Source organism: Amblyraja radiata, chromosome 1 (assembly GCF_010909765.2).
Source record: "Amblyraja radiata isolate CabotCenter1 chromosome 1, sAmbRad1.1.pri, whole genome shotgun sequence".
NCBI lineage: Eukaryota > Metazoa > Chordata > Chondrichthyes > Rajiformes > Rajidae > Amblyraja > Amblyraja radiata.
In genome coordinates, this window is record NC_045956.1 from 50,462,877 (window position 1) to 50,490,529 (window position 27,653).

The following is a 27,653-nucleotide window of genomic DNA, read 5'->3' on the forward strand; positions in this document are numbered from 1 at the left end:
TATTATTGCTCTTTGAGATGTTTTTGTGAGTTGTCTTGGGGAGTGGGGTTCCAAGGGAGAAAGTACATGTGATGCAATATTAAAACAGATGAATCTGCGATCAAGTGTACTTGGACAAAGGTGGCATGTTCCAACATGTCTGGTTCATCGGTTCAAGCAGCCTTCCTATTTACTGCAATAAACGAGTGCTGGAGGAACCTCAGTGAGTCAGGCAGCATCTGAGGATGGAATGAACAGGCGATGTTTTGGGTCGTGACCATTCAGATATTCCCTCCACAAATGCTGCCTGACCCACTTCAGTTTCTCCAGCACTGTCCTTTGCTCGAGATTCTAGCACATGCATTTTCTCATGTCTTCCTATTTACAGGGAGGATGAATGCATTTTTACATTCACAGAAGGTAATGCAAAGTTAATTTAACTTCATCAATAAAGATATGAACCAACTTTCAGAAATGATCAAGTAAATTAAAGCAAATGGGAAAATGGAAATGATGGCAATCGATTAGTCAACATTGCTTTTGTGGTAGCTTCATCCGTTCAAAAAAACTCAAATGAAATCCATTCTCCAGTGGAGCACAAACAATCACCGTCCACCCTAATTCTTGTTGCCCTCAACATCTCACCTCATGTATTTTGCTGCTTATACAACAAACTGCTCCTTTATTTTGTATTCCTCCCAATGTTCCCACATGCTGCCCTCCATGAAGTTCCCATTCGCCGTGTGCGGACGTGGCGTCGAAGGAAGAGATGCCGAAGCAAAGAGGTGGAAGCCAAATAACCGAATGGAAACTAAGCCGAAACGCCAAATAACCGAAAGTGTACGAAGCTGAAACGCCAACTAACCAAAAGGGTGGGACGCCTAAAAGCAAACTAACCGAAAGGGTGAGACGCCTAAAAACTAAAAACTGGAAGGCTGCGTCGCCTAAAAGCAAACAAACGCCAACTACCCGAAAGGCTGCGTCGTTTCGACAGAGCGGCCATTCGGTGAGTTTGCATTTAGGAGACGCAGCCTTTCAGTTAGTTGGCTTTTAGGCGTCCCACCCTTTCGGTTAGTTGGCGTTTCGGCTTTGTACGCTTTCGGTTATTTGGCGTTTCGGCTTCGTTTCTATTCAGTTATTTAGCTTCCACTTCTTTGTTTCGGCTTTTCGTCCTTCGACACCACGTCTGGGTACCCCCACTCACACCACTTCAAAAACCTTCCAAGTGTTTTGTAACCAGAAGCCTTGGATGAACCGGGAGATCCGCATTCTTCTGACGACCAGATCCTGGGCATTCCAGTCTGGTGGCGCAGAGGTCTATAAGAAGTCCAGATATGACCTTGCCAAGGTCATCAAAAGGGTCTTCCGCTCAAAGCTGGAGGATGGGGTGGATGTTCGTCAACTGTGGTAAGGTTTGAATGCCATCACCTCCTACAAGGCGAAACCAGGAGGCAGCTCAAGCGACAGCAAAGCATCATTCCCTGACGAGCTCAATGCGTTCTACGCACGCTTTCATAGGGAGAACACTGATGTGCCTCCCCGAGCCCCCAAATGCCCTGATGGTATTACAGTCATAGTTACAGAGGCCGACGTCAGAAGATCCTTTAGGGGGGTGAACCCTCGGAAAGCACCTGGACCTGATGGTATATGCGGTCAAGTTCTCAAAACCTGTGCAGCCCAACTAGCTGATGTTTTTGCAGACATTGTCAACCTCATTACTGAGGTCTGAGGTTCCCACCTGCTTTAAGAGGGGATCAATAATACCGGTGCTCAAGAAGAGTAAGGTGACGTGCCTCAATGACTATTGACCAGTGGCACTAATGTCTGTGGTGATGAAGTGTGCTTTGAGAGGTTGGTTATGGTGCATATCAACTCCTACCTCAACAAGAACCTCGACCCACTGCAGTTTGCCTATCGTCACAACAGGTCAACGGAGGATGCGATCTCACTGGCTCCCCACTCCGCACTGGACCACTTGGACAATAAAAACACTTATGCCAGGCTGTTGTTTATAGACTATAGCTCAGCGTTCAATACCATCATCCCCTCCAAGCTGGTTAACAATCACCTTACCAGGGCTACGTCTGCGCACGGGTGGTGTTAGAGTGGGACTAAACACTGTCCAGGGGCACCCTGGGGGCATTTACAGGACCGCAGGTTGAATGCATCATTGACAAGGAGTGTCAAATAGTTCTATAACAGTTTACAGTTTGTTGTGTATTATGGTGGTGGGTTCTGTTGTTTTCCACTGTACTGTATATATTATTTTAATATTTGAATAAATATTTTTGATTACAAAAAAAGCTAGTTACCAGGCCTGGCCAAGCTGGCCATCCGCGAGTTACAGCGCCAGGTGGAAGAGGCCTCTGCCCGAGCCTGCTGCCTTCCCCTTTTCCGGGGTTACATCCGTGCCTGGGTAGTGTTAGAGAGGGACTAGGCGCTGTCCACGGGCGCCCTGGGGGATTTCCGGGACCGCTGGGAGGTTGAATGCATCCTTGACGAGGATTGTAACAGTTGTATAATAGTTTATCATTTGTCGTGTATTATGGTGGTGGGTTCTATTTTGTTTTATATACTATATATATTTTAATATTTTAATAAATATTTTTGATTCTTTAAAAAAAAAAGTGCTCTGCCTGAGCCTGCTTTTCTGGGATTACATCCGTGCCCGGGTGGTGTTCGAGAGGGGGGGGGGGGGGGAGGGTGTGTGTGTGCACATATTGTTTATAGTGTACTATGTTTATATATTCTGTCGTGCTGCAGCAAGTAAGAATCTGGGACATATGACAATAAAACACTCTTGACCGCCTGGCCATCCAACCCATCTTGCCTTTCCAGGACCTGCTTCTCATCACGACACAAAAAATAACTCCATACTTATACAGTAAATAACCAAATATGTTTCCACAGACTTGCACCAAACTTATAAATGCAAGTCCCACAATACTGTGTAGTAAGAATTTATTCCTACAGTCGGGAACATGAATATCGCAAGCCTATTGGCGACTGTAAGTAATTTGGAATAATGGTGTGGTGGGTGAATGATTGACTTAATAGACACGAGAAGCAATAGATCACAGGTAGGTGCGTCGGGAAAAGAATTGATGAAATTATTGAAGAACTGACAGGCTTGTGGGCTGAATGTGTTCCAATACTAAAAAATGAATAATTCAGTGGTCTGGATACTATACAAGAATAAAAGTGTATCAACCTACTCGTTTTAATCAATGCTGATTGATATTTAGTAGATTTTTTATTAAAGTAATGTTAATTTGCTTTAACTAATTTGTATCTTCAAGTTTTGTTTGTTGTTGGAATGTCAGAGTAATTATTAATTGGGGACTTGGAAATCCCCAGTTAACTCTGCAATGCAATACTCCTAAAGCAATCTGTTTTGCAACCCTTTTCTCAGTTCTCCATAACTGCCTTCAGAGAGACAATGCTTTATGATATCATCCTAAATTATTTCCTCTACCCCTCCACATTCTACTTTTGCCAGATGCTTTCAAAATGAAATTATTTGCTGTAGTTTCTCGATCTGGGTTAGGCAATTTTTTTCTTCCGTTTGTCAAATGCGTGCAAAGGATTGTGATGTTCTTTCGCTCTGGGCTGCTGGAAACCGCATCAATGAGTCATTCATTAGAGCACAGAGAGTTAGTGTTGCTGTTGGCGTTTTGCCACATTTATCTGTTGACCATCGAGTTAGATGTCAGCGGTACAGTTCTTGTTGGTAACTAGACCTTGGGCCACACACTTGGGGGACAGTGGGGGCAAGGTAAAATCGCTGTGGTGTCGTTGCTGAGGCCTTCCAGTGTTCTCAGTCTCTCGTGACTTGGTCCTATTGGCTTTCTTCAAAGTTGATAGCGATCCTTTTGATCAAAGCATAGCGGGCAGTTCTGTCCTGGCTGCTATGCTCTGCAGCTCCCTTGCAGGAATGCCACTGTGTTTGAGGCTGTCTCCAGGAGTCTTCCTTGGATGCCTCTCATTCCAGTGGCACCAAAAAAGAGCTGGCATATGAAAATGGCCTATCCAGCCCAACTGTGCCTTCAGAAATACGGCCCTGCCCTAATTTACAAGTTTGTTCCTGTCATTTGATGCCCATGGGTGACTAGATCTCATATGGAAACAATTAAGCTATTTGATGTGACATCTCAACCACACAAAAGACTTCAGTTTGACTACCTTCTACACTTTGATCACGATGTGACATTTCTGTGGGAATATCACGCAAGAAAAAGCACAGCCGACCAAGCGACTGACTTGTCTCTTAAGTGTCTTTGTCTCCAGTCTCTTAAGTGTCCTTGTCTCCAGTCTCGGAACATTGAACAGCGAGCTTTAGCCACAATAATCAGGAGAGAACAGACCCGGAGGAGGATAAGGAAACGGGGAAAGCGTTTTTGGAAGCAGAGCTGAGCTCCCATCTAGGAACTGTGAGTCCGTCCCTTCACTGTGGATTGAAACTGGATCTTCCATCGTTTATACAAAGGCTCAGAGAGCGAGGGGGAGAATGCAACAGAGCCGCCGAAAGGGGGCAGTGCATGTCAAGGAGAGCTGAAGCGAGCCGGGAATGAGATCGGCTGGAAGAAAGGACTGAAGAAGGGTCTCGACCCGAAACATTACCCATTCCTTCTCTCCTGAGATGCTGCCTGTCCCGCTGAGTTACTCCAGCATTTTGTGTCTCTCTCCGGAAGAAAGAAGGGGAGAGAGAGAGGGAGCGCTCACCTGGCGGCCGGCGCCGGGTCCAGGGTCTGAGAGCAGATCATAAGCCGCTGCTTACCCGGCTGAGCCTTCTTTCTTTGCCCCGGACGCTGGGCGGCTGCCCGTTCCGGTGCAAGCTAAAGCCGAACTCACTCGCCCTACGGCCCAACTTGCACATGCCGACTTAAATGCCTATCTACCCTAGTCTCAACTGCCCGCGTTTGCCTCATATCCCTCTAAACATTTCCTATCCATGTATCTGTCCAAATGTCTTTAACATGTAGTTATAGCACTTTCCTCAAGTGCCTTCTCTGCCAGCTTGTTCCATATACTCACCACCCCGTTTGAAAAAGTTGCCGCTCGAGCAACTATTAATTTTTCTCCCCTTATTAAATCCACGTCTCCTGCTTCTTGATGATGTGTGATCTAAGGTTAATTGGCTACTGTCACTGGTACCAAGTGTAATTCCACCAATCTACCTATATACTTATTTTATTACAATAAAGTCTCATTGTAACCATTGTGTGGGTAAGTGATAGGAGCCTCGCATGGTGGTACAGAAATATGAATAGTTCAATGGTCTATATAATCAACGGCAAAGGAGATTTGTTAAACGCCTTTTTAAAGTAGCGTTAATTTGGCTTTTGCTAATCATAAGTTCATTCGTAACTCGGAAACGTTCCTGGCCAACAATAAGCAGCGTTGCCTCGATGGTTGCCCTTCATGGTAAAACTGCAGGGCAGTGAGACTCCTGAAGTAATCCGTTGGATACCAGCTTCTCAGTTCTCCAAAACAGCCAAGGAAACTGCCTCCACTGCTGTCAGAATCAGTGCGATCAAACAGCCCGAGGAACTGCCTTTACTCAGGCTGAACAAACAGCCTCGAAAACTATTAACCTATTAAACACTACAATCTCTAATTAAGCTCCGAACTACATGGACTTGGGGCATTGTTTTTTTGTCTTTGCACCATTATTGTTTGTTTCATGTGCTCCCTGAAACTTAGCGGGCCAGGCAGCATCTGTGGAGGGAATGGACAAGCGCCATTTCGGGTCAGAACCCTTCTTCAGGTCTGAAGTCCCGACCTGAAACTTCTGTCTATTCTCTCCGTCGATGATGCTTGACCAGCTAGGTTCCTCCAACACTTTGTATTTTTCTCGGGATTCCAGCACCTGCGGTTCCTTGTGCCTCCAAACTGCTGGAGGACATCGGGCGGGCGGGGGGTTGCACGCAGTCTCTGTGGAGGGAGATTTATGCCCCTGTCCCACTTAGGAAACCTGAACGGAAACCTCTGGAGACCCAAGGTTTCAATGAATCCGCCGCTTAGGAGTCTGGACCCGGGTTCCAATCTGACCTCGGATACTATCTGTGTTGCGTTTGCACGTTCTCCCTGTGACCGCGTGGGTTTCCTCCCGGTGCTCCGGTCTCCTCCCACATCTCAAAGGCCACGCAGGCTGTAGGTGAATCGCCTTCTGTAAATTGCCCCGGGTGTGTAAGGAGTGGGTGAGAACGTTGGATAACATAGAACTGGTGTGAACGTGTGTGTAGGAAAGAACCGTAGTTGCTGGTTTTGTGCGGAAGATAGACACAAAGTGCTGGAGTAACTCAGCGGGTCAGGCAGCATCTCTGGAGAAAAAGGATGGGTGATGTTTCGGGTCACCCGAGTGTGAGCGGGTGATTGATGGTCGGCGTGGACCCTGTACCCGTTTTCATGCTGTATCTTTCAATTAGTGAGTCATTTACTAAAGTCCAGAAAGTCGGTGTCACTGCTGGCTTTTTGCCTCGATAATCAGGTGACAACAGACCCGTGGGTGGAGAAAGAGACGGCGAAGAACTTGAACTGACTGCACCGACACTCCCAACTTGGTCTTCATTGAAAACTTTGAAGAAGTTTCTGAAAGTGGCGCCGCGCTTCCGCCTAACATGTGCCTGCCTCTCCACTGTGTGGATAGAAACGTGATTGGGTATTTCACAGTTTAAAAAGGCTCAGAGAAGGAGGGAGCAAGGGACAGAACGCGCCCAGAGACACGAGAGAGAAGAAGCGGGAGTGAGACGAGAGACGGCGAGAGGCGGAGAGAGAAGGGAGAACGGGGGAGAGACGGAGCGCAATCGGCTCATCCAGTGGCCGCTCTCCGACGCTCGGTCGCGGCTCCAGGACGGAGCATGACTTCCCCGCTGTCGCTGCTTCTCTGGCTGCGCTGTTCCGTGCTGGCGACCGGGTTCCTCGTCTTTGCCCCGGACTCCGGGACGCGGCCCGAGTCGGTGCAATTTAAAGCCGAGCTCGCCCGTTCCTTGCGCACTGTCAGCCCTCGGTTCCTGTCGGTGGCTCTGGACGCCTCTCTCCTCCGGCAAAAGGGCCTGGATTTACTCCGGTAGGTGGTCGGGGGTCGTGGGAAACATTGACTGAAGCCGAGACTGCAGCGTCAGACTGGTTTACACAAATCCTGACAATGGTCCCGCCAAGGGGATGAATACAAACCTCCCCTCCCACCCCGGGACAGAACCCTCCGAGAGAATTATATACAACACCCCGGGACAGGACCCTCCGAGAGAATTATATACAACACCCCGGGACAGGACCCTCCGAGAGAATTATACAACCACCAGACCGGACCCAGCACGGGGGTTAAACAGTCCCTATTCACTGGGTGGGGCGTTATACAGTCCCCATAAGCCAGAGTGGGTTATACATGGACCAGACCCACAGAGGGGGTTAGTACAGCAATCCCTTGGTCCGGATCCCATGATCCATTTATACAATAATAACCCCGGAAATGTATTCGCTGAGTAGTTTTTAAACAAACCTGTTTCTTTACGCCTCTCTCTGCCCCTGCGGCTTATTATTTTCTGCTTTCCATACTGTTGTAACTGCTGTTTCTGCAGCGCCCTGAAGAATCGGGTACGTTTTAATGTTGCCAATCCAACAAAGAGTTGCCGAGGAAACAAAATGACTAATGTTGAATTTGACTTGTATGGAAGGGGCATTCTTTTTTGCACTTTTCCTTATTAATGCAATATATATATATATATAGCAGTAATTAATATATATAGCATTAAGAAGGAATATATATTCCTTCTTAATGCTATATATTTATTGAAAGAGAGTACACTGTTACACTGAGGCATCTGTAATTTAGACCAACATTTTCCCTTTCGTTCCGTTCTCTTCCTACACATAAATACGTTTTATCTATTCTGGAATTCCCTATTTTTATCCGAGAAAGCCAATCTAATTTCTCCTTTATCCTGTTGTATAAAAAACAGGGATGTGACCTGTTAAATTAATACTGTAATGATTCCGACGAAATGTTTTAAGAAAGAACTGCAGACGCTGAAAAAATCGAAGGTCGACAAAAAGCTGGAGAAACTCAGCGGGTTTGGGGTCGAGACCCTTCTTCAGACTGATGTGGGAGGGGGTGGGCGGTGGGAATAAGAAAGGAAGAGGCGGAGACAGTAGGCTGTGGGAGAACGGGGTAGGAGGGAGAAAGCAAGGGCTACCTGAAATTGGAGGTCAATGTTCATACTGCTGGGGTGTTAACTACCCTAGTGAAATATGAGGTGCTGCTCCTCCAATTTGTGGTGGGACTCTCTCTGGCCATGGAGGGGGTCCAGGCCATGGCTATCTGGACTACACTTCTTCCCACCCTGCTTCCTGTAAGGACTCTATCCTCTACTCCCAATTCCTCCGTCTACGCCGCATCTGCACCCAGGATGAGGTGTTCCAAACCAGGGCATCAGAGATGTTCTTAATCTTTAGGGAACGGGGTTCCTCTCTTCGACTATAGATGAGGTTCTCACTAGGGTCTCCTCTATATACCGTAGCTCCGCTCTCACTCCCCATCCCCCCCCACTCATAACAAGGACAGAGTCCCCCATGTCATCACCTTCCACCCTACCAGCCGTCACATACAACAGATAATTTTCCGACACTTTCGCCACTACCAATGGGATCCCACCACTGGCCACATCTTCACATCTCCTCCCCTTTCGGTTTTCCACAAAGACCGCTCCCTCCGTAACTCCTTGGTCAATTCTTCCCTTCCCATCCAAACCACCCCCTCCCCTGGTACTTTCCCTTGCAACCGCAGGAAATGCTACACTTGTCACTTTACCTCCCCCCCTGACTCCATTCAAGGACCCAAGCAGTCTTTCCAGGTGAGGCAGAGGTTCACCTGCACCTCCTCCAACCTCATCTGTTGCATCCACTGCTCTAGGTGTCAGCTGCTCCACATCGGTGAGACCAAGTGCAGGCTTGGCAATCGCTTTGCCCAACACCTCGGCTTAGTTCGCATTAACCACCTGATCTCCCGGTGCTCAGCACTTCAACTCCCCCTCCCATTCTGAATCCGATCTTTCTGTCCTGGGTCTCCTCCATGGCCAGAGTGAGTCCCACCACAAATTGGAGGAGCAGCACCTCATACCTCCTTGGGTAGTTTACACCCCAGCGGTATGAACATTGACCTCCAATTTCAGGTAGTCCTTCCTTCCCCTCCCCATCCCAGCTCTCCCACAGCCCACTGTCTCCGCCTCTTCCTTTCTTCTTCCCGCCCCCCACCTCCCACATCAGTCTGAAGAAGGGTCTCGACCCGAAACGTCACCTATGCCTTCGCTCCATAGATGCTGCCTCACCTGCTGAGTTTGTCCAGCTTTTTGTCTACTATAAGGATTCCAATATGTTTCACAATATCATTGCACTCTGGGCTCTACATTACCGAGGGTCTGAGGAATCGATCGGGGTAAATGTAGAGTCTCTTGCCCAGAGTAGGGGAATTGAGAACCGGAGGACAATGTTTTGAGGTGAGGGGGGAAAGATTTAATCGGAACCTGAGGGGTAACTATTTTACACAAATGGTGGTGGGTGTATGGAACGAGCTGCTGGAGGAGATAGCTGAGGCAGTTACAATAGTAACATTTAGGACAAACACTGAGTTTCTCTCATTGTGGCTCATGAGGTTTTGCATTGTGATAATAAGCAGGACATTTCCTTGTATAGGAAGGAATTGCAGTTGCTGGTTTACACTGAAGATAGACACAGAATGCTGGAGTAATGCAGCGAGTCAGGCAGCATCCCTGGAGAAAAGGAATAGGTGATGTTTCAGTTCGAGACCCATCTTCAGGCCATTTCCTTGTTCAGCACTCGTTGGGCGTAAGGCTCTTTGGAAGATGTGATTAATGCTACACAAGGGTTTTTTTGTTCATTTAATTCTCATAGATATTTATTAAGTAACCCAATGTTTTGACTAAAATTCAAATTGCCTCACTGCTCATTAATTTGCATGTATGTGACACCAATATAGACATTATCCCATGATGCTTTAGAATCGGAACCAACAAGCAAAATAAAACTATTTCACCCTTTGAATCCCTGCCCACTTCTATTCTTCTAACCCTGTTAACCAAATTTTCATGTTGCTGTGTTATCAAGAATTTATATGACTGAAGAAACTGCATGGTATATAAATAGCATCACGATCCTCATGCCATCTTTGTTCTCTACCTGTGTTTGTTGATAATCATTAAATTAGATTAGATTAGATTAGATATAATTTATTGCCACACAGCCAGGCTGGTGGAAATTTGGGTTGTCTGCAGCGATACAATAATAAAGAACACACAACCACAATAAAACTGTAACACAAACATCCACCACAGCATTCATCACTGTGGTGGAAGGCACAAAATTTGGCCAATCCTCCTCCATTTCCCCCCCGTGGTCAGGACCAGAGTCCAGTCAGTCCAGGATCGGCTCTTCCTCACCGGAGACCGCGGCTTTAAGTTGTTGTAGGCCGCAGCCAGAAGCACCGTAGACCGCAGGGCCAGCGGTCGAAGCTCCCCTCCAGGGGTGATGGTAAGTCCATGCCGGACCCGCGGTAGAAGTCGGCCGCGGGCCGGCAGTGATGGCTTCTTCTTCCCCCGGGTCCCCAACGTGAGATCCCGGGCTGTAGACGCCGCACCAGCTGGAGCTCTGCAGACCGCGACTTCAGGCTGCGACTTCAGGCTGCCGGCTGCCCCGGGCCAGCGAAACGGAGCGCTCCCCTCCAGCGAGCCCCAGCGAGGGCTCACCCGCACCATGCCGTGAGTCCACGCTGCGCCCGCCGCTGAAGCCCCGGGCGCGGCTCCGGGAAAGGCCGCGTCGATCCTTGATGTTAGGCCACGGGGGAGGCGACCTGGAAAAACTCGCCTCTCCGTGGAGGAGGCGACCGAAGTGGTTCCCCCTCACCCCCCCCCACACCACCCCCCACACAAAACACACAAAGAAACATTAAATACAGACTTTAAAACATACTAAAAAAATAAAAAAAAGTAGAAAAACTGACGAGCTGCATGACATGGCTGCTGCCAGAGCAGCGCCCCGCCCCTACCCATTAGGTCCCAGTTAGTTGTGTGCTTTTCACAATTCTTAAAAAAAGGGATCCCTCCACTCTTCACAACCCCCCTCCCACTCAATCCTCTTATGTAACTTGAATTCATGGAGTAATAAAAGGCCCACAAATGTTTAACAATATAACTACCAGCACCAGAGACCCAGGTTCGATCCTGACCTCAGGTGCCGTCTGTGTGGAGTTTGCACATTCTCTCTGTGACCGCGTGGGTTTCCTCCGGGCGCTCTTGTTTCCTCCTCCTCCCAAAGTCGTTGGGCTTTGTAGGTTAATTGGCCTCTGCAAATTGCCCCTAGTGTGCAGGGAGTGGATGAGTAAGTGGAATAACTTAGAAATAGTTATGGGGAGAAGGCAGGAGAAGGGGATTGAGAGGGAAGGATAGATCAGCCATGTTTGAATGGCAGAGTAGACTTGATGGGCCGAATGGCCTAATTCTGCTCCTATAAACTTATGAACTAGCATTGAATGGGTGATCAATAGTCAGCATGGACCTGGTGGGCCAATGAGCCTGTCTCCATGCGGTATTTCTAAACTAAACTACTGCAGTATTTTATTTTGATGCTATGTAGGTGTGGACCTGCGTTCACTTCGGGTGGAGTGGAAATGCCTCTTTTTTTATAATGCAGTGTGTTTTCATATCTAGATCACAGAAACTAATCACTTTAGCAAAAGCCCTGTCACCTGGTTACCTGAGATTCGGTGGAACTGGAGCGGACTTTATTGTATTTGAACAAAATGATCGTCCATTTTCATCACATGAAAACAGCTGCATGTCTCCAAAAACACAAGGTAAACACCCAGCTCGCTCTACAAGCCCAAGTCAATATTATTTTTGATTGCAGTATTATTAAGATCAGTGATCTTGTTTTGAGCAAGTCCAGCTTTGAAAGTGTTGTGATTGAGGCCTTGGAAGAAATGGATTCAAAACAGAAACAACAACTCATGAGGATATTAGTGAATGTAGATGAGCTGTCAGAATAGGAGAAAGGTCCAAATCTACGGAAAGAAGCACACCGACAGGAAGGTAGGAAAGCCTTTTACAGGGCGATTGTTCGCGGCAGGCAAGCAATGCTGCACTTTAATATAACACCAAGAGCTGGAGTAACTCGACAGGTCAGGCAGCATCTCTGGAGAACATGGATAGATTAGATTGTGGGGGGTGGGTGGAGGGGTGATGGCAGGGGGAGAAGAAAACTATAAGAGGGGAGAGGCAGGACAAAGTGTGGCAAGTAATAAGTGGAGCAGCAGAAACCACAGAGGGGAGCAATGAGAGGGTCTCACAGAACTGGCAGGGAGAGGAAGAGAACGTTTTCAAGGTAGGCACTCCATGAGGAGATTTCACGGTGGGGGAGGTCAAAATATGGCAACATTGCTGCACTCTACCAGTTGTCTCTGAGGCATGAGATTGCAAAACATCTAAAAACATGATTAATGCCTTCTTTACTATAATTGCCTCTCAAGTTTCACAAACTGCAAATCATGATTTAAATAAATGGTGTTCATTAGTTAAACATTACAGGATATCCAGCCGCTAAGACCTGCTTGCCGCAGTTGGCAAAAACAGCCAATGCAATTATAGATGAGAGGTCTATATCATTTGTGCTGTAATGTTGAGGGTTATTAAAAATGCATGTAATTTGCATGGAATGTCTGCTCTTGACATACTTGCAACAATTATTTTATGTCTGGGGTGTGGGTGTCTGAAAATTGTTCCTATCATTTAAGTCCCAACATTTTAAAATTAAAATCTATTTGTTCCTCTACAACTGCTGTGTCACAGAGAAGATGGAGAGCACAAAGGGATCAAGGTAGCAGATACTAAAAAATACATTGTATTCTTACACACATGTTTGTGTTTCTTTGAGGAAACTATTCAAAGATTCAATGGCAGCTGCACTGTGAAAAATATACATCTTCTAGATGCGCTGGGACGCATCCTCCCTCAGTGGGGTGATCTGGGGTCATCGAGTGTTTCGGGTCTCACAACATCAGACGCCCTCGCCCTCGCCCAGGCGACCCAGCCGGGGTTGATCCGGCCCCGACTTGCATCCCAGCAGCAACCGCCCACGGATCAGCCATCTTAATAACTACTCTGCAGGGGTTGGGAGACTCTAGTGTGTGGAGGGACTGGGCTCTGTGGGGTGAGTCCTGGCCGGGCTCCTCCTGCATCTCACCAGGTTCAAGGCCTGTGAGCTGCACCTCTTCCTCCTTCTCCGAGCATTTCATTCTCGCCTGATGGATTTTTAGGCCATGGTATTTCATTAGGCCTTTCCGTAGCTTTATTGGGTGACTTTCTCACAAAAGACACAGACTGGGGTGCTAACCCAGCCTTTCCCGGGTGCTGTCTTGCCGTGCCGTCAACTGTCTCTCCAGTAGTATATAACACCCACTCTTTTTGAAAGAATCCTATAGGCCTGCATCACAACTTGGTTTGGCAACTGGTTTGCCCAAGACCGCAAGAAACGGCGGAGAATTGTGGATGTAGCCCAGTCCATCACCCAAACCAGCCTTCCCTCCCCCATCCAGTCCCTCCCCCGTCGATTGGCTGCTATGCATTTTACATTATAATATTATTACAATACAATTTCAAAAGTATTTCATTGTCTGTAAAGTATTTTGGGTGGGAGAAACAAGAAACCGCAGATGCTGGTTATACAAAAATAACTCAAAGTGTGAACTTAGCGGGTCAGACAGCATCTCTGGAGAAAGGGAATATGTGACGTTTCAGATCTAGACCCTTCTCAGACTCATGATATGGTTGTTATAAGGTAAAATGTTGTTGATGAGGATACTTAAGAGTCAAAGACTTAGATTCTGTTAATATTTCAGGGCAAACCTAAGAAGGCTTCAGGGTAAAAGATTAAACATCTCCCATCTTTCAACTGAGTACTACAACCTATCCTTACTTTTGTTCTCATTCTTAGCTCTACATTTGTGAAAAGTAGAATTGCAGTCATGCTGTGTGATATATTAAGTAGTCAGTGTAATTGCAAAAATTTCTTTATTGCTATCCTGAGGATCTGTTTTCATGCTGATGGTATCAGTACAGTGATATTAAACAGTGAATTGGATTATATATTTAAAATAAAACAAACTTTCTGCTTTACTAATATGACCTTGGATCTCCATTTTCTAATGTAGGTTTGATTTTCACATTTATACATCATGCACCTCAACAGGCAGATAGATGTCCGCCACTGTAAAAATTGCACCGATTGCTTGAGCACTATGTTAAGGCCTAATTTGGTGGATTTAACATTTTTATCCATTCCCTGCCCCCAACTCTCTCCAACCCACATGAGGAAGATTAATATCAAGGGCTATTATTCCATCAACTGCAATTAAAAATAGAATTCTGATCTCTACTGATGAATTAGGGTGGATTATCCATCTGTAACCTACTGTCGATATTGTGAATCACAACATTTGTCTCAACGCCCACAACCATTTCTCCTCATAGATGACTGTCTAAGTCTTCTTCCTTTAAAACTGGAAAATATGCTGGTGCATAAATGGAGGATGCAAGCACCCCACCTGCTGAAAAATGAATTCAACAAGGACTTACAGAACATTACAATCACAGGTAACAGGTAGATTTTCCACCATATCTAGAAATAATATGATCACTTTCATTATTAATTTCCTTACACTTTTAATCATAGTGGGGGCCATTTTTTAAAAACCCCAGAATAGGACGAATCAGTTAACAAATTTGATAGTGGTGTGGGTGTGTGGGGGGGGGGGGGGGGAAGGGGTGCGGGTGTATGTGTGGGCATGCGTGTGGGTGCGTATGCGGGTGGGTGTGCATGTGTGTCCGTCCATCCATCCGTCCGCATGTTTGTGCATATGTGTAAGTGCATGCATTGGTGTGTGTGTGTGTGTGTAATGTGTGTGTGTGTGTGTGTGTCCCGCATGTTTGTATATGTACGTGAACTTGAGCATATCCCCGTGTGAGTGTGTCCCAATGTGTGTGTGTGAGTATGGGTGTGTCCCCGCAAGTGTGTGTGCATGTGAGTGGTGTGCGCGAGTGCTTTTGTGTGTGTGTTTACAATATGTATCTAATGAGCCACACAACTGACCATTTTGTCTCATCACAGGAGAATCCTTGGACATCCTGTACACTTTTGCACATTGCTCTGGGCTTCATTTGATATTTGGTCTTAATGCCTTATTGAGGAAAGATCATGAGTGGGACAGTTCAAATGCTCAAAAGCTCCTTCAGTACTGTGCATCAAAACAATATAACATGTCCTGGGAACTTGGCAATGGTAAGATAATGCTGATTTATGCTGGGAAACAGAGAAAGTGAACAAAGTAATTGCAAATTTATTTCAATAAGGTGGCATAGAGCTACTGCCTTACAGTGCCAGAGACCCGGGTTAGTTCCTGACTACGGGTGTTTGTCTGCACAGAGTTTGTACGTTCTCACCGTGACTTGCGTGGGTTTTCTCCGAGATCTTCGGTTTCTTCCCACACTACTCCAAAAACGCACAGGTTTGTAGGTTAATTGGTTTGGTGTAAATATAAAATTGTCTCTAGTGTGTGTCAGGTAGTGTTAATGTGCGGGGATCGCTAGTCGGTGCAGAGTCAGTGGGCCGAAGGACCTGTTTCTGCGCTGTATCTCTAAACTAAACTAAACTAAAAGACAAGGTTTGAAAATGTTTATTTTTTGATAATTGCCCAAAGGCATCCTTCAGCCTCTGGGAAATTTTCTATTTGGCTGATTAAATGAATATCTCCTTTTGTAAATAATGGGACTTGGCTTTAAGTAGTTTTCATCATTGTGGTCAGTGTAACGTCATCTATTGTTTGTGGCATGAGAAGGAATGGGTGACGTCGAGACCAAGTGCTGTCTGTATGTGGAGTTTGCACATTCTCCCTGTGATCAATCGGGTTTCCCCCAGGTGCTCTGGCTTCCTCTCACATCCAAAGATATGCAGATTTGCAGGTTAATTGGCCATAGTAAGCTGCCCCGAGCATGCAGGGTCGTACAACACAGAAAAAGTCCCTTCAGCCCAACAAGTCTGCATTGACCATAATCACTCATTGACACTAACCCAACATCAATCCCATATTCCAATCAACTGCTCCCCAATCCCATGGGGCAATTTGCAGAGGCCTAAACCTAATCTGAAGTTGGCATTGAGCCTGGGTCCCCACCACAGCGAGGCAGTGGCTCTGCCACTGTGCCACCATATATGTAGCATCTGGGGGAAGCTGATAGGAATGTAGGGGAGAATAAAATAATGGGGGTAGTGTAAATGGGTTGGTTTGGACTCAGTTTGCTGAAAGTCCTGTTTCTGTGCTCCTCATCACATCAGCCTGTGCCTCCATTTCGATTGAAACAATGAAAGACTTGCTACCATAAACTCTGGTTTGAAAGAGGTACCTTACTGCTGCTCTGGGTCAACACAGCTGCTCCCATCATTACTAAACACTTTGCATTTATGTACAAAGTAAATCCAGAGCTGAACTATAAAAAAGCTCTCAGTAACATCCCAACAGTGGATGTGGAAAGGATGTATCCAGTAATGGAAGAGTCTAAACCAGAGGGCACTGCCTCAGAATAAAAGGACGTTGCTTCAAAATAGAGATGAGGAGGAATTTCTTTAGATGGAGTGTGGTGAATCTGTGGAATTCATTGCCACAGATGGCTGTGGAGGCCAAGACATCAGGTATTTTTAAGGCAGAGATTGATAGGTTCTTGATTAGGAAGTGTGTCAAAGGTTACGGGGAGATGGCAGGAGAATGGGATTGAGAGGGAAAAATAGATCAGCCATGATTAAATGTCGGAATAGACTCGATTGGCTGAATGGCCTAATTCGGCTCCAGTATCTAACAGTCTTGTGGTCTACATCCTCAGTTCATTGTCTGAAATTCTAAAGCAAGTTAGGCGTGTGGAGATATGATTTAAGAAACATTTAGATGGGTACATGGATAAGATTGGTTTAGAGGGTTATGGGCCAAATGCAGGCAGGTGGGACTCGTGTAGATGAAGCATGATGGTCGGCATGTATTAAAATTCAAGTTAAATCAAATTCTCTCTGCAAGAGTTATCAGGCTATTTCAAATTACTAAACAAAAAAACTTTGAATTCGGTGACAAACCGCACAAACATCTGGCACGCCAATTGAGAAAAATGGAAAAAGATCATACTATTCAAAAAATTAGATCAGAAAAAGGTGAGCTGTTTACACTCCCTAAAGATATCAACGAAAGATTTTTACAATTCTATCAAAATTTATATACATCTAAAACTTCAGTAGAAACGATAAAAATTTAAAACTTCCTCGACAATTGCAATCTTCCGTCACTTAACGTGGCGGAACGTGAAGAATTAGGAGTGCAGATCACAATAAAAGATTGAAGAGACTATTAAATCACCGAATAATGGTAAAACGCCAGGTCCAGATGGGTTTAGTAATGGATTTTATAAAAAATGTCATGAATTAATCTCCCCTCGTTTACAAGCCCTTTATATACATGCATTTAAAGAACAGATGTCACCACAAACTTTAGCCGAATCAACTATTACACTGATACCCAAAAAAGATAAAGATCTCGATGAGCCTGGATCATATAGAGCAATAGCTCTGCTAAATACAGACCAGAAAATACTAGCTAAAATCCTGGCAAGAAGACTAAGTAAATACGTTAGTAAATTCATACACCCTGATCAAACTGGGTTTATACCGAAGAGACATTTGTTCAATAACTTGAGACGCCTGTTTAATATAATGTACTCACATAGAACGATAAAAGAAGACTTATCAATCATTTCATTAGACGCAGAAAAAGCATTTGACCAAGTAGAATGGAAATATCTTTTTACAGTATTGCAAAAATTTCTAGGAGAAAATGTTATTTCATGGATAAAGTTGTTATATAACAAGCCGACTGCCAGAATACTGACTAATCAATCACTCTCACCTAAATTTCAATTATCCAGGGGCAATAGACAGGGGTGTGCATTATAACCTCTGTTATTTGCCCTAGCGATCAAATCCTTAGCTGAAAGTATAAGAGTACATCCGAACATTCATGGCTATAATACTAAATATTCTAATAATAACATATCGCTGTATACAGATGAAGTACTATTATATATTACCAACTCCAATTTAGTATTCCAAACATAATAAATGTTATAGAAGAATTTGGTTCCTTTTCAGGGTATAGAATAAACTGGAACAAAAGTGAAATTATGTCAATAAAACCTCAAGACCCGACACACCTTCTAAAATTTCCCTTTAGAATTGCTACGGAAAAATTAAAATATCTTGGAGTTTATGTGACTAGAAAATACCCTTCTTTATTTCAAGCAAATTTTCCACCATTAATTACCAAACTAAATGCCCTTATTCAATTCTGGAAAATGTTTCCGATCTCCCTTATAGGTAGAATAAATGCCACAAAGATGATCTTCCTTCCACAAATCCTGTACCCATTTCAATCAATACCAATTTTTCTCCCTAAAAATTTTTTTTTTTAACTCGATTCTGTGATCACAAACTTTATTTGGGATTACAAAACTCACAGAATTCATAAACGACATTTATGGAAACCTAAATAAATCGGCGGAATGGCTCTCCCTAATTTTTTTTACTATTACTGGGCAACGAATATTAAAAATTTAATCTATTGGATGGACAATATATGCCAACAGGTAAACTGGCTAATAATGGAGAGGGAAGATTGTTTGCCTTTCAATATAGGCGCGATTCTTCTCTCTCCAATAAATCTGAAGAAATCAGCATATGGGGAAAATCCAATAATCCATAGCACACAAATCTGGAAACGGGTGAAATCAACCCTTAAATTGAGAAATTTATCTCTTCTCTTACCAATTGGCAATAATCCTTCGTTTAAACCGTCTACTTTAGATATGGCGTTTATACAATGGGAAAGCTTAGGAATTACAAAGCTGGGAGAACTTTATGAGATGGGGACTCTCCTCTCATTTCAAGAATTACAGTCGAAATATCATTTGAAAGGTAGCCAATACTTTAGATACCTTCAAATACAGGTCTATGTGAAATCACACACACAAGATTGTCAATATATGGTTCCAAACATACTAGACGAATGCATGAATAGAAAGTCTGATTCAAATAAGTTAATATCGTACTTTTATAATACCCTTTTAAATTTACAAACTCCATCTTCGGAAATAATTAGGCGAGCTTGGGAAGATGAACTGGGCCTAACAATTTTAAAAGATAGTTGGGAGGAAAGCCTTCTATACATACACAACTGTTCTCTTAATGTTAGGCACTCGCTAATACAATTTAAAATACTGCATAGACTTTATTACTCCAAGTCTAAACTGAATAAGATCTTCCCAAATGTCTCCCATATTTGTGATAAGGGGGATTTTTGATATTTTTTGATAAAAATGGTCCCCGACATAGAATTGATCACACTAGGTACGTCAGAAGCCTGTTCTGATCTAACATTATTTCAAAGACGTTTCCTTAACTATGGCCTGATAACAGCGAAAAAACTAATAGTTAAATTTCGGAAACACACATCAGTCCCTATAGTGAAGATGTGGATTACAAACATGTCCGAGACACTACATTTGGAAAATATTAGGCTTTTCTTGGCAGAAAAACCAGATAAATTTTTCAAGGCATGGACAGCCTTTACCGAATTCTTACAAGGATAGTATGGCGCAACACAAATCTAAATTTAAATCTGATTCTGGGTTGGGTGAGGTGGGCGGGGGGGGGGGGGGGGGGGGGGGGGGGGGGGAGAGAGGGGGGGTTGAGGGGGATGAGGGGCAGGTATATCTCCACTTTCCTTTTTTCTTTTTCTTTTCTTTTATCTCTACTTACTTTTCGTCCACACTGCTTTGGTAGTCTAGGGGTCTTTTCTATGTGCTTTTTCGAGCTATCTTTTCGCTTTTTCCCTCTCTTCTTTTCTTTCATTTTCAGGTTATAAGGTAAAAAATGAAGCTGTACAATAATTGTATAATTTTAGATGCCGAATGTTTTATCTTTGTACAATTGCTTCTAATAAAAATAATATAAAAAACAAACAAAAAAAAACATTTAGATGGGTACATGGATAAGATGGGTTTAGAGGGTTATGGGCCAAATGCAGGTAGGTGGGACTAGTGTAGATGAAGCATGATGGTTGGCATGGGTAAGTTGGGCCAAAGGGCCTGTTTCCACGCTGCATGACTCCATGAATCTATGACACAGATTATTACTGTTTGTGAGCAGGTATTTAAGAGGGAGCATCAGTCATGTCGGCAATGTGTAATATTATCATCCAGTGTTCATGTTCTCCCTCTTCATCTCCCAGAACCCAACAGTTTCAGACACAAAGTGGGTATAAAGGTTCCAGGCACCCAGCTTGGAAAGGACTTCCAGCAGCTGTACAGTCTGCTGCACACATTCAGGACATTCAACCACACAAAGCTGTACGGGCCTGACATTGGGCAACCTCGGAGACGTCGGATTGTGACCATGCTGAAAGGGTGAGCTTGCCGTTGGCTTTGCAAACGTCCTGTCCCCACGTAGAGCCTTGCCAGGAAAGCACGTCAATCAGGAAATTCTGGCCGTAGGTGACTTCTCCAGTTCCCAACGAGATGTGCCTTGCTGACAGATGTGAATTCCAATCATCAAAATTGCCCAGTGCAACCTTTGTGCATAGCACCCCCCCCCCAAATGGCAAAGTCTTAGGTTATTTTTAAAGCGGAGATAGACAGCTACTTGATTAGTAAGGTTATGGGAAGAAGGCAGGAGAATGGGGTTGAGGGGAAACGATAGATCAGCCATGATTGAATGGTGTAGACATGATGGGCTAAATGGCTTAATTCTGCTCCTATGACTTATGAACATGAAATAGTCTCTTTCTGAGCTGTAGACTCAGTGCACTTCTAAATGGTGTGCAACGCAACTACATTTTATGCCTCGCGTGGTATTGGGAGACTTGGTTTCCCCCCATGTTATCTCTCCACCTCCCATCATATGTTTGCCATGTGCATGGAGAATGGCACTCAACAAAGTCCCATCCCCTTCAGGCTAATTTCAAATATACACTTTTTTATTAGTCAATTTAAACTGTAATTGCTTGAACATTTAGCATTCTAGTTCATCTCATCGGTCCACATAATCCATGATTTCTATTTTTAATCACAACATTGTTCTAATCATATTTCTAATAATATCAGACATTCTTCCCTACTAATCCTAGGTTTCTTCAGACGGGAGGGGATGTTCTTGATGCAGTCACGTGGCACCAGTGAGTACTCATTTATTGCCAATGATGCAGCTCGGGTATTGCAAGATGTAGGAAAAGCAGAGGGATCAATGGATGTATAGTTCATTGAACTGGCACATGGACAGCTACATTGACAGGAAAGTTTAGCGAAATATGGGGCAATCATGGGCAGGTGGCATGAGACTAGTTGGGCATCTTGGGTGGCATGAGCAAAGTGGGCCCAATGGCCTGTTTCCATGCTGTATGGCTTTATGGCAGTGACCACCTTAGATGTGCCCTCTTAAAATAATAGCCAGTTACACAAAATATCAACTCAACACTCAATGGATTTCCTAACATTGACCTTGATACAGATCACGAGTGTCCGGTTACAACACCCCATGTACGATTTCTTTGAGCATTTGAACTTGTTGATTCAGACATTCGGAGGGGGCAATTATATATCTAAGGAGTGCCTAAGTTGCCCCTTAGATTACTATTAAATAGTCATATTCAGTCAGGGGATATGGGGAGAAGGCAGGAACGGGGTACTGATTGGGGATGATCAGCCATGATCACATCGAATGGCGGTGCTGGTTTGAAGGGCCAAATGGCCTACTCCTGCACCTATTGTCTATTGTCCAATACTCCAGGTGTGACCTCACCAATGTCTAGTGCATACACTTTCTTCCCAGTTGTCATCAGCAAACTGAAACTCACAGGTAGAGTGCAGTCCTGACGTTCCATCCACTGCTTTGGAGACCTTTGAACTATCTTTAATCAGACTTAATCCGACTTCTTTGTTATATCTTGCACTGAATATTGTACCCTTTATCATTTATCTGTGCACTATGGATGGCTTGATTGTATTCATGTATAGCTTTTCTCCAACTGGATAGCGCACAAACTAAAGCTTTTCACTGTTCCTCGTTACAAGTTACAAAAATAAACCAAACTAAGCTATACAAAATTAAGCTAAACTAAACTAAATTATACTAAACTAAACTAAACTAAATCTGTAATATATTGTGCCAACTTCTATACTTAATTCCCTGACTGATGGAGGTCAGCATGCCAATAGCCGTCTTCACCACCCTGCCCACTGTGTGGCCACTTTTAGGGGACAATGTACTTGTAATGTGTAGGAAGGAACTGCAGATGCTGGTTTAAACCAAAGATGGAGTAACTCAGCAGGACAGGCAGCATCTCCGGAGAGAAGGAATGGGTGACGTTTCGGTTCGAGAGCCTCCTTCAGACTGCACTTGTAATCCTCGCTCCTTCTGCTCCACAACATTCCCCAGGACCCCACTGTTCACTGTGAAGGTCCTGCCGTGCTTCAGCTTCCCAAAAAAGCAACACCTGACACTAATCTAAATTAAATTCCTTTAGCCATTCCTCGGCGCACTTGTCCAGCTGATCGAGATCCGCTGTAATTCTTGAAGAGATTGTTAAAATTATTTCTTGCAATATGTCATGGTCTCCTGGAAGTTGGCAGATTACCAGATTCTGGGGAAGGAAACCAGTTTGCATCCACCTCCTCCATTTTCATTCCTTAATTTGAGAGCAATTAAGCCTATTCTTGTTCAACCTCTTTCTCTATGTGGAGATATGCATTCAGTAACATGGCCCCTCTGAATTGTACATAGTTTCAGTAAAGTAATTATTTATTTCCAGTTATTATGTGAATGGGAGGAATGCAACACCTGAGGAATTCCTGAGCCCCAAGGTGTTGGATAGTCTTGTGTGCAGAATTAAACAAATTCTTAAGGTAAGTTAAATATTCATGTTAAGGCATCTGTACACATAAATTAATTTGCTTACAATTGGGCAGAAGTTACTAAGGTAAACTGATTGTGTAATCTGCAGCTGCAAAACAGTAAGTAAATATCATTCCACTTGCTGTGTAGGAAGGAATTGCAGATGCTGGTTTAACCGAAGATAGACACAAAACACTGGAGTAACTCGGCAGGACTGGCAGCATCTCTGACCTTCTTCAGACTGAAGGGTCTCGACCCGAAACGTCACCCATTCCTTCTATCCAGAGATGCTGCCTGTCCCACTGAGTTACTCCAACATTTTGTGTCTATTACCTTTGCTGTGTCTTTTTCCACCAATTGTATGCACATTTAAGCAGTAGAACCCAAGAATATGTAGACTGAACATTAGAAAAAATATTGCTGAAGCTGAAAATATGAAATAAAACCAGAAAATATTGGAAACACTCAGCAGGTCAGGCAGCATCTGTGGAAAGAGAAAAGAGTTAGTATTTAAATATAGGTTTTTTTTATCATCACATGAGTGAAAAGCTTTATTTTGCACCCTATCCACTCAGATCAGATATACTATACATCAGGGGTCGGCAACCTGCGACCCCCGGGCCGAATCCGGCCCATAACCCGAAATCATCCGGCCCACAGACTTCCGTCATCTCCGGTACCTGGAATGTTTAAGAAAGAACTGCAGATGCTGGAGAAATCGAAGGTAGAAAAAAATGCTGGAGTGAGTTTCTCCAGCATTTTTTTTCTACCTCCGGTACCTGGAAGGTGATTTGGCTGCACCGCATCCTGCGCAAAGCCGCTGGCACGGCTGCGCACCTTCTGTGTCTGGGATTCACTGTCGGGATCGGGGTTGTCAGTAGGCCAGGGCGAGTGAGTATGATATTTGAGCTCAGTGCTCCGGGTGGCGTTCTCGAAGGGGCGGGATCTATGTGAACACGTGATTTGATGCTTGCCATCCAGGGCGGGATCCATGTGTACACGTGATAGATGTGGCCCGCCATCCGCTCACAGATATATGTCCTGCCCCCTTGGCAGAAAAGGTTGCTGACCCCTGCATAAATACAATCAAGTCAAACTCAAGTACAATAGGTAGAGCAAAAGGGAAAGGTACCGAGTGCAGAATATAGTTCTCAGCATTGTAATGCATCAAGTACATCGACAAAGTCCAATATCCGAAATGGGGTAGAGGTGAATTGGACAGTACCTTGGTTCTGGACAAACCATTCAGAAGCCTGATTACAGAGGGGAAGAAGCTGCTCGTGAGTCTGGTGGTGTGCACTTTCAAGCTTCTGTACCTTCTGCCCGACAGGAGCATGGAGATGAAAGAGTGACTGTGTGGACAAGTCTTTTATTATGTTGGCTGCTTTTCTGAGGCAGCATGATATGTAGGTGAGATATATCAGGTTGAAAGATTTTTGTCAAAATTATGCTAAGGCCCTGCACGTAACTACATACATAGTTAGTTAGAAGTGGGTTCTCATCTCTGGTATTACTGAATGCTAGATTACGTTAAACCTGATGAGAATACTCATTGCTTTCCAAGTATTAGTGTCTCCAATTCACACTGTGTATAGATAGGTTTAGAAATATCACTAGATAATTAGTGTGGTCTTGAAATGCTCTCCCATTCATTTACACCATGTGATAACATCTTGTGAGAAAATGGGAGTTTACTAGGTTGTTGTCAAGTTGCTTCTGGATCCTTCATAATGATGCTCTAATGTATAAAAGCACAAGGGCGTGCTTAGTGGCATCTGAAATCATGCCACACCTTTTGGGTACGACTTTAGCAAATACATTCACCAGTGTAAGGTTCATGCAGGCACATAGCACTCCTGCTGAAGCAGGCTTTCACTGTGTACACACTTCCACAAGCAGATCCGAGCTTGTGAAGTCCTATAGTTCTCCTTTTTAGTTAAGGGTTGCAGATCTCCACCAGGCACCATGTTCACCAGTCCGTTCACAACACCAATGTCTTGGCCTTGGTGCCACCACTTCCTCAAATGATAACAACCATGAACCAACTCACTTCGGGTCCTGACAACTCCAACTCGCCTCCAGGGCATTTCCATGACCCACTGACTTCAATGATACTTTATTATCACATGTAGCTTGGTACAGTGAAATGCTTTGTTTAGCATACAACAGTACACAAGAGTCGCCAGGTTTCTGGCATCGATAAAGTTACATAGAATTCATCTAACAGATTTATCTTCTGCTTGCAGCGGTGAACCTGTCGTGCCGCCGCACGTGGTCCCCCTTGCCGGGTCCCCCTTTGTTCACGGCGGCCCCCCTCGCCGGGTCCTCCTATGTTCCTGACGGTCCATCTCGCCCACCACGGTCCTCCTCGCTCACGAAGGTCCACCTTGCTCTCGACGCTCATTCATGACAGTGTACCTCGCTCTCAGTGGTTGCTTGTGAGTCCCTCCTCGATCTCGGAGGCATGGGTCCCGGCAACGCCCGTGGCTCTGGGCTTAGTCCGTAGCCCGCGGTGGGTGAGCTGGGTCTGCCGGGCGTGTCCTCCATCTTTGATGGGCAAGCCGGGCCTGCTGGTGAGCTTGGCTGGGGCTTGTCGGGATACTTCCACCGTGCAGCCTATTTCACGATCGCCAGTGGCACAGTGAACAGAGGAAATATCTTTGTGGATTGAATGCACAACGGACATTCACAATTACGGGAGCTTGCATGAAACATCTTGCTCTGGCAATACTGTTAGTTTCCCTGCGATGAATAAATTATTTGCTTAAATTTATTAGCTTCTGATATTCCAGGTCTTGAGATGATTAATGCATTTTTGCCCAATTCTGATTTAAGGCAGTTTAGCTGAGCTACTCATAATCTTGCTGAACCCTTTCTCTTACCACAGGTTGTGGCTAAAACAGTTCCTGGTAAGAAGGTGTGGTTGGGTGAGACCAGTTCAGCATATGGAGGAGGAGCTCCTGATTTATCAAATACATTCATAGCTGGTTTTATGTGAGTAGAAAGCATTTGTTGTCTTGCAAGGTACATTGTTAATTTCCTGCGTGTTATTCTTAACACTGTGACACTTTTCTATCATCCAAATAATGCAATCTGCTCAGTTTCATAGCATCCACCATCAGATGATGTTGTCCGTCATTTCCCGCTTGCCACAAGCGCATGTCTTGTGCGTGACAGTCACTTCTCTCACTTCTTCAATCCCCAAAGCCTAAATTAAATGAATTGAGGAGTGACGGGCAGCAGTCTTTCATCCCCTTGATCTGCATTGCGCAAATCTAACCAATAAAGGAACTAATTTCAAATGATTAGTTTCAAGATACATTGCGGAAACAGGCACTTCGGCCCACTGAGTCCGCACCGACCAGCGATCCCCACACACTAGGGATGATTTGCGTTCATACCGAACCAATTAACCTACAAACCTGTACGTTTTTGGAGTGTGGGAGGAAACCGAAGTTCTTGGAGGAAGCCCATGTGTTCACGGGGAGAACGTACAGACAGCGCCCGTAGTTGGGATCTAACCCAGCTCTCCGGCGCCACTGTGTTGCCCGATATGTTGTAAGAACGGACTGCAGATGCTGGTTCACACTAAAGCTAGACACAAGATGCTGGGAGTAACACAGCAGGTCAGGCAGCATCTCTGGAGAAAAGGAAAAGGTGACATTTCGGGTCGTGACCCTTCTTCAGTCTGAAGAAGGGTTTCAACTCGAAACGTCATCTATACCTTTTCTTCAAAGATGCTGCCCAACCCGCTGAGTTACTCCAGCATTTTGTGTCTAATTTCAAATGATGTTGGCTCCAAATATTCAGCTTTAATCTCATTTCATTGCCTTATTGTAGTTAATAGTTTTAGACTTGCTTTTTCTTATTGTCCTTTAGGTAAAGTTAATAGTTTTGCACCCCTTCAGTTTCACAAAACAGTTGCAAAATTCTTATTTTGGAAATTGCATTAAAAATGTCTTGATGGCAAACTATGTAAAATAAAAACCTACTACATTACATTCACCATTCTAAATCTATAGTACATTTGCCATCTCTCTCTCACTTTGAAAGTGAATTGCGATAGAATTAACTTCAATTGGATTTTGCAAACTAATTCCTAGGCTCAGTGGCACAACGGCAGAGTTGCTACCCTTCAGAGCCAGAGAAACAAGTTTGATCTTGATGGAGTACTGTCTTTACAGAGTTTGTACGTTCTCCCTGGGATCCCATGGGTTTCCTCCGGGTGCTCTGGTTTCCTCCCACATTCCAAAGATGTGCAGGTTTGTAGGCCAATTGCCCTCTGTAAATTGTCCCTAGTGTGTAGGACTGAACTAGTCTGTGGGTGATTGCTGGTCGTCACAGACACGTTGGGCTGAAGGGCCTGTTACAAAGCTGTAAACTTAACTAAGGCCACCAGGATAATCAAGGACCATTCTCAACCTGGTCACTCCCTCTTCTCCCCCTCTCCCATCAGGCAGGAGAGAAAGAAGTTTAAAAACATACACCGCCAGATTCAGGAATAGTTTCATCCCAGCAGTGATCGGGTAACTGAAACATCCTCCCATCAGCCTGACCTCCTGTCCACCACATTGAAGCCCTTTAAACTTACTTTAAACTGACTTTATTGGACTTCAATTTTTATATCTTTG

The 27,653-nt window shown here is 44.6% G+C and overlaps 1 protein-coding gene across 1 annotated transcript in view; it reads left to right on the top strand.

The window, feature by feature from the left end:
• The first annotated feature begins 6,497 nt into the window (after positions 1-6,497).
• hpse (heparanase) overlaps positions 6,498-27,653 on the top strand; it is a 30,979-nt gene continuing 9,823 nt past the window's right edge. The window contains exons 1-8 of the mRNA XM_033021731.1: positions 6,498-7,048; positions 11,700-11,845; positions 14,517-14,639; positions 15,154-15,324; positions 20,366-20,540; positions 21,260-21,307; positions 22,940-23,033; positions 25,910-26,016. Of these exons, the coding sequence (XP_032877622.1) occupies positions 6,840-7,048; positions 11,700-11,845; positions 14,517-14,639; positions 15,154-15,324; positions 20,366-20,540; positions 21,260-21,307; positions 22,940-23,033; positions 25,910-26,016 (1,073 nt within the window). The 5' untranslated portion in view covers positions 6,498-6,839. The remainder of the gene's footprint in view (positions 7,049-11,699; positions 11,846-14,516; positions 14,640-15,153; positions 15,325-20,365; positions 20,541-21,259; positions 21,308-22,939; positions 23,034-25,909; positions 26,017-27,653) is intronic.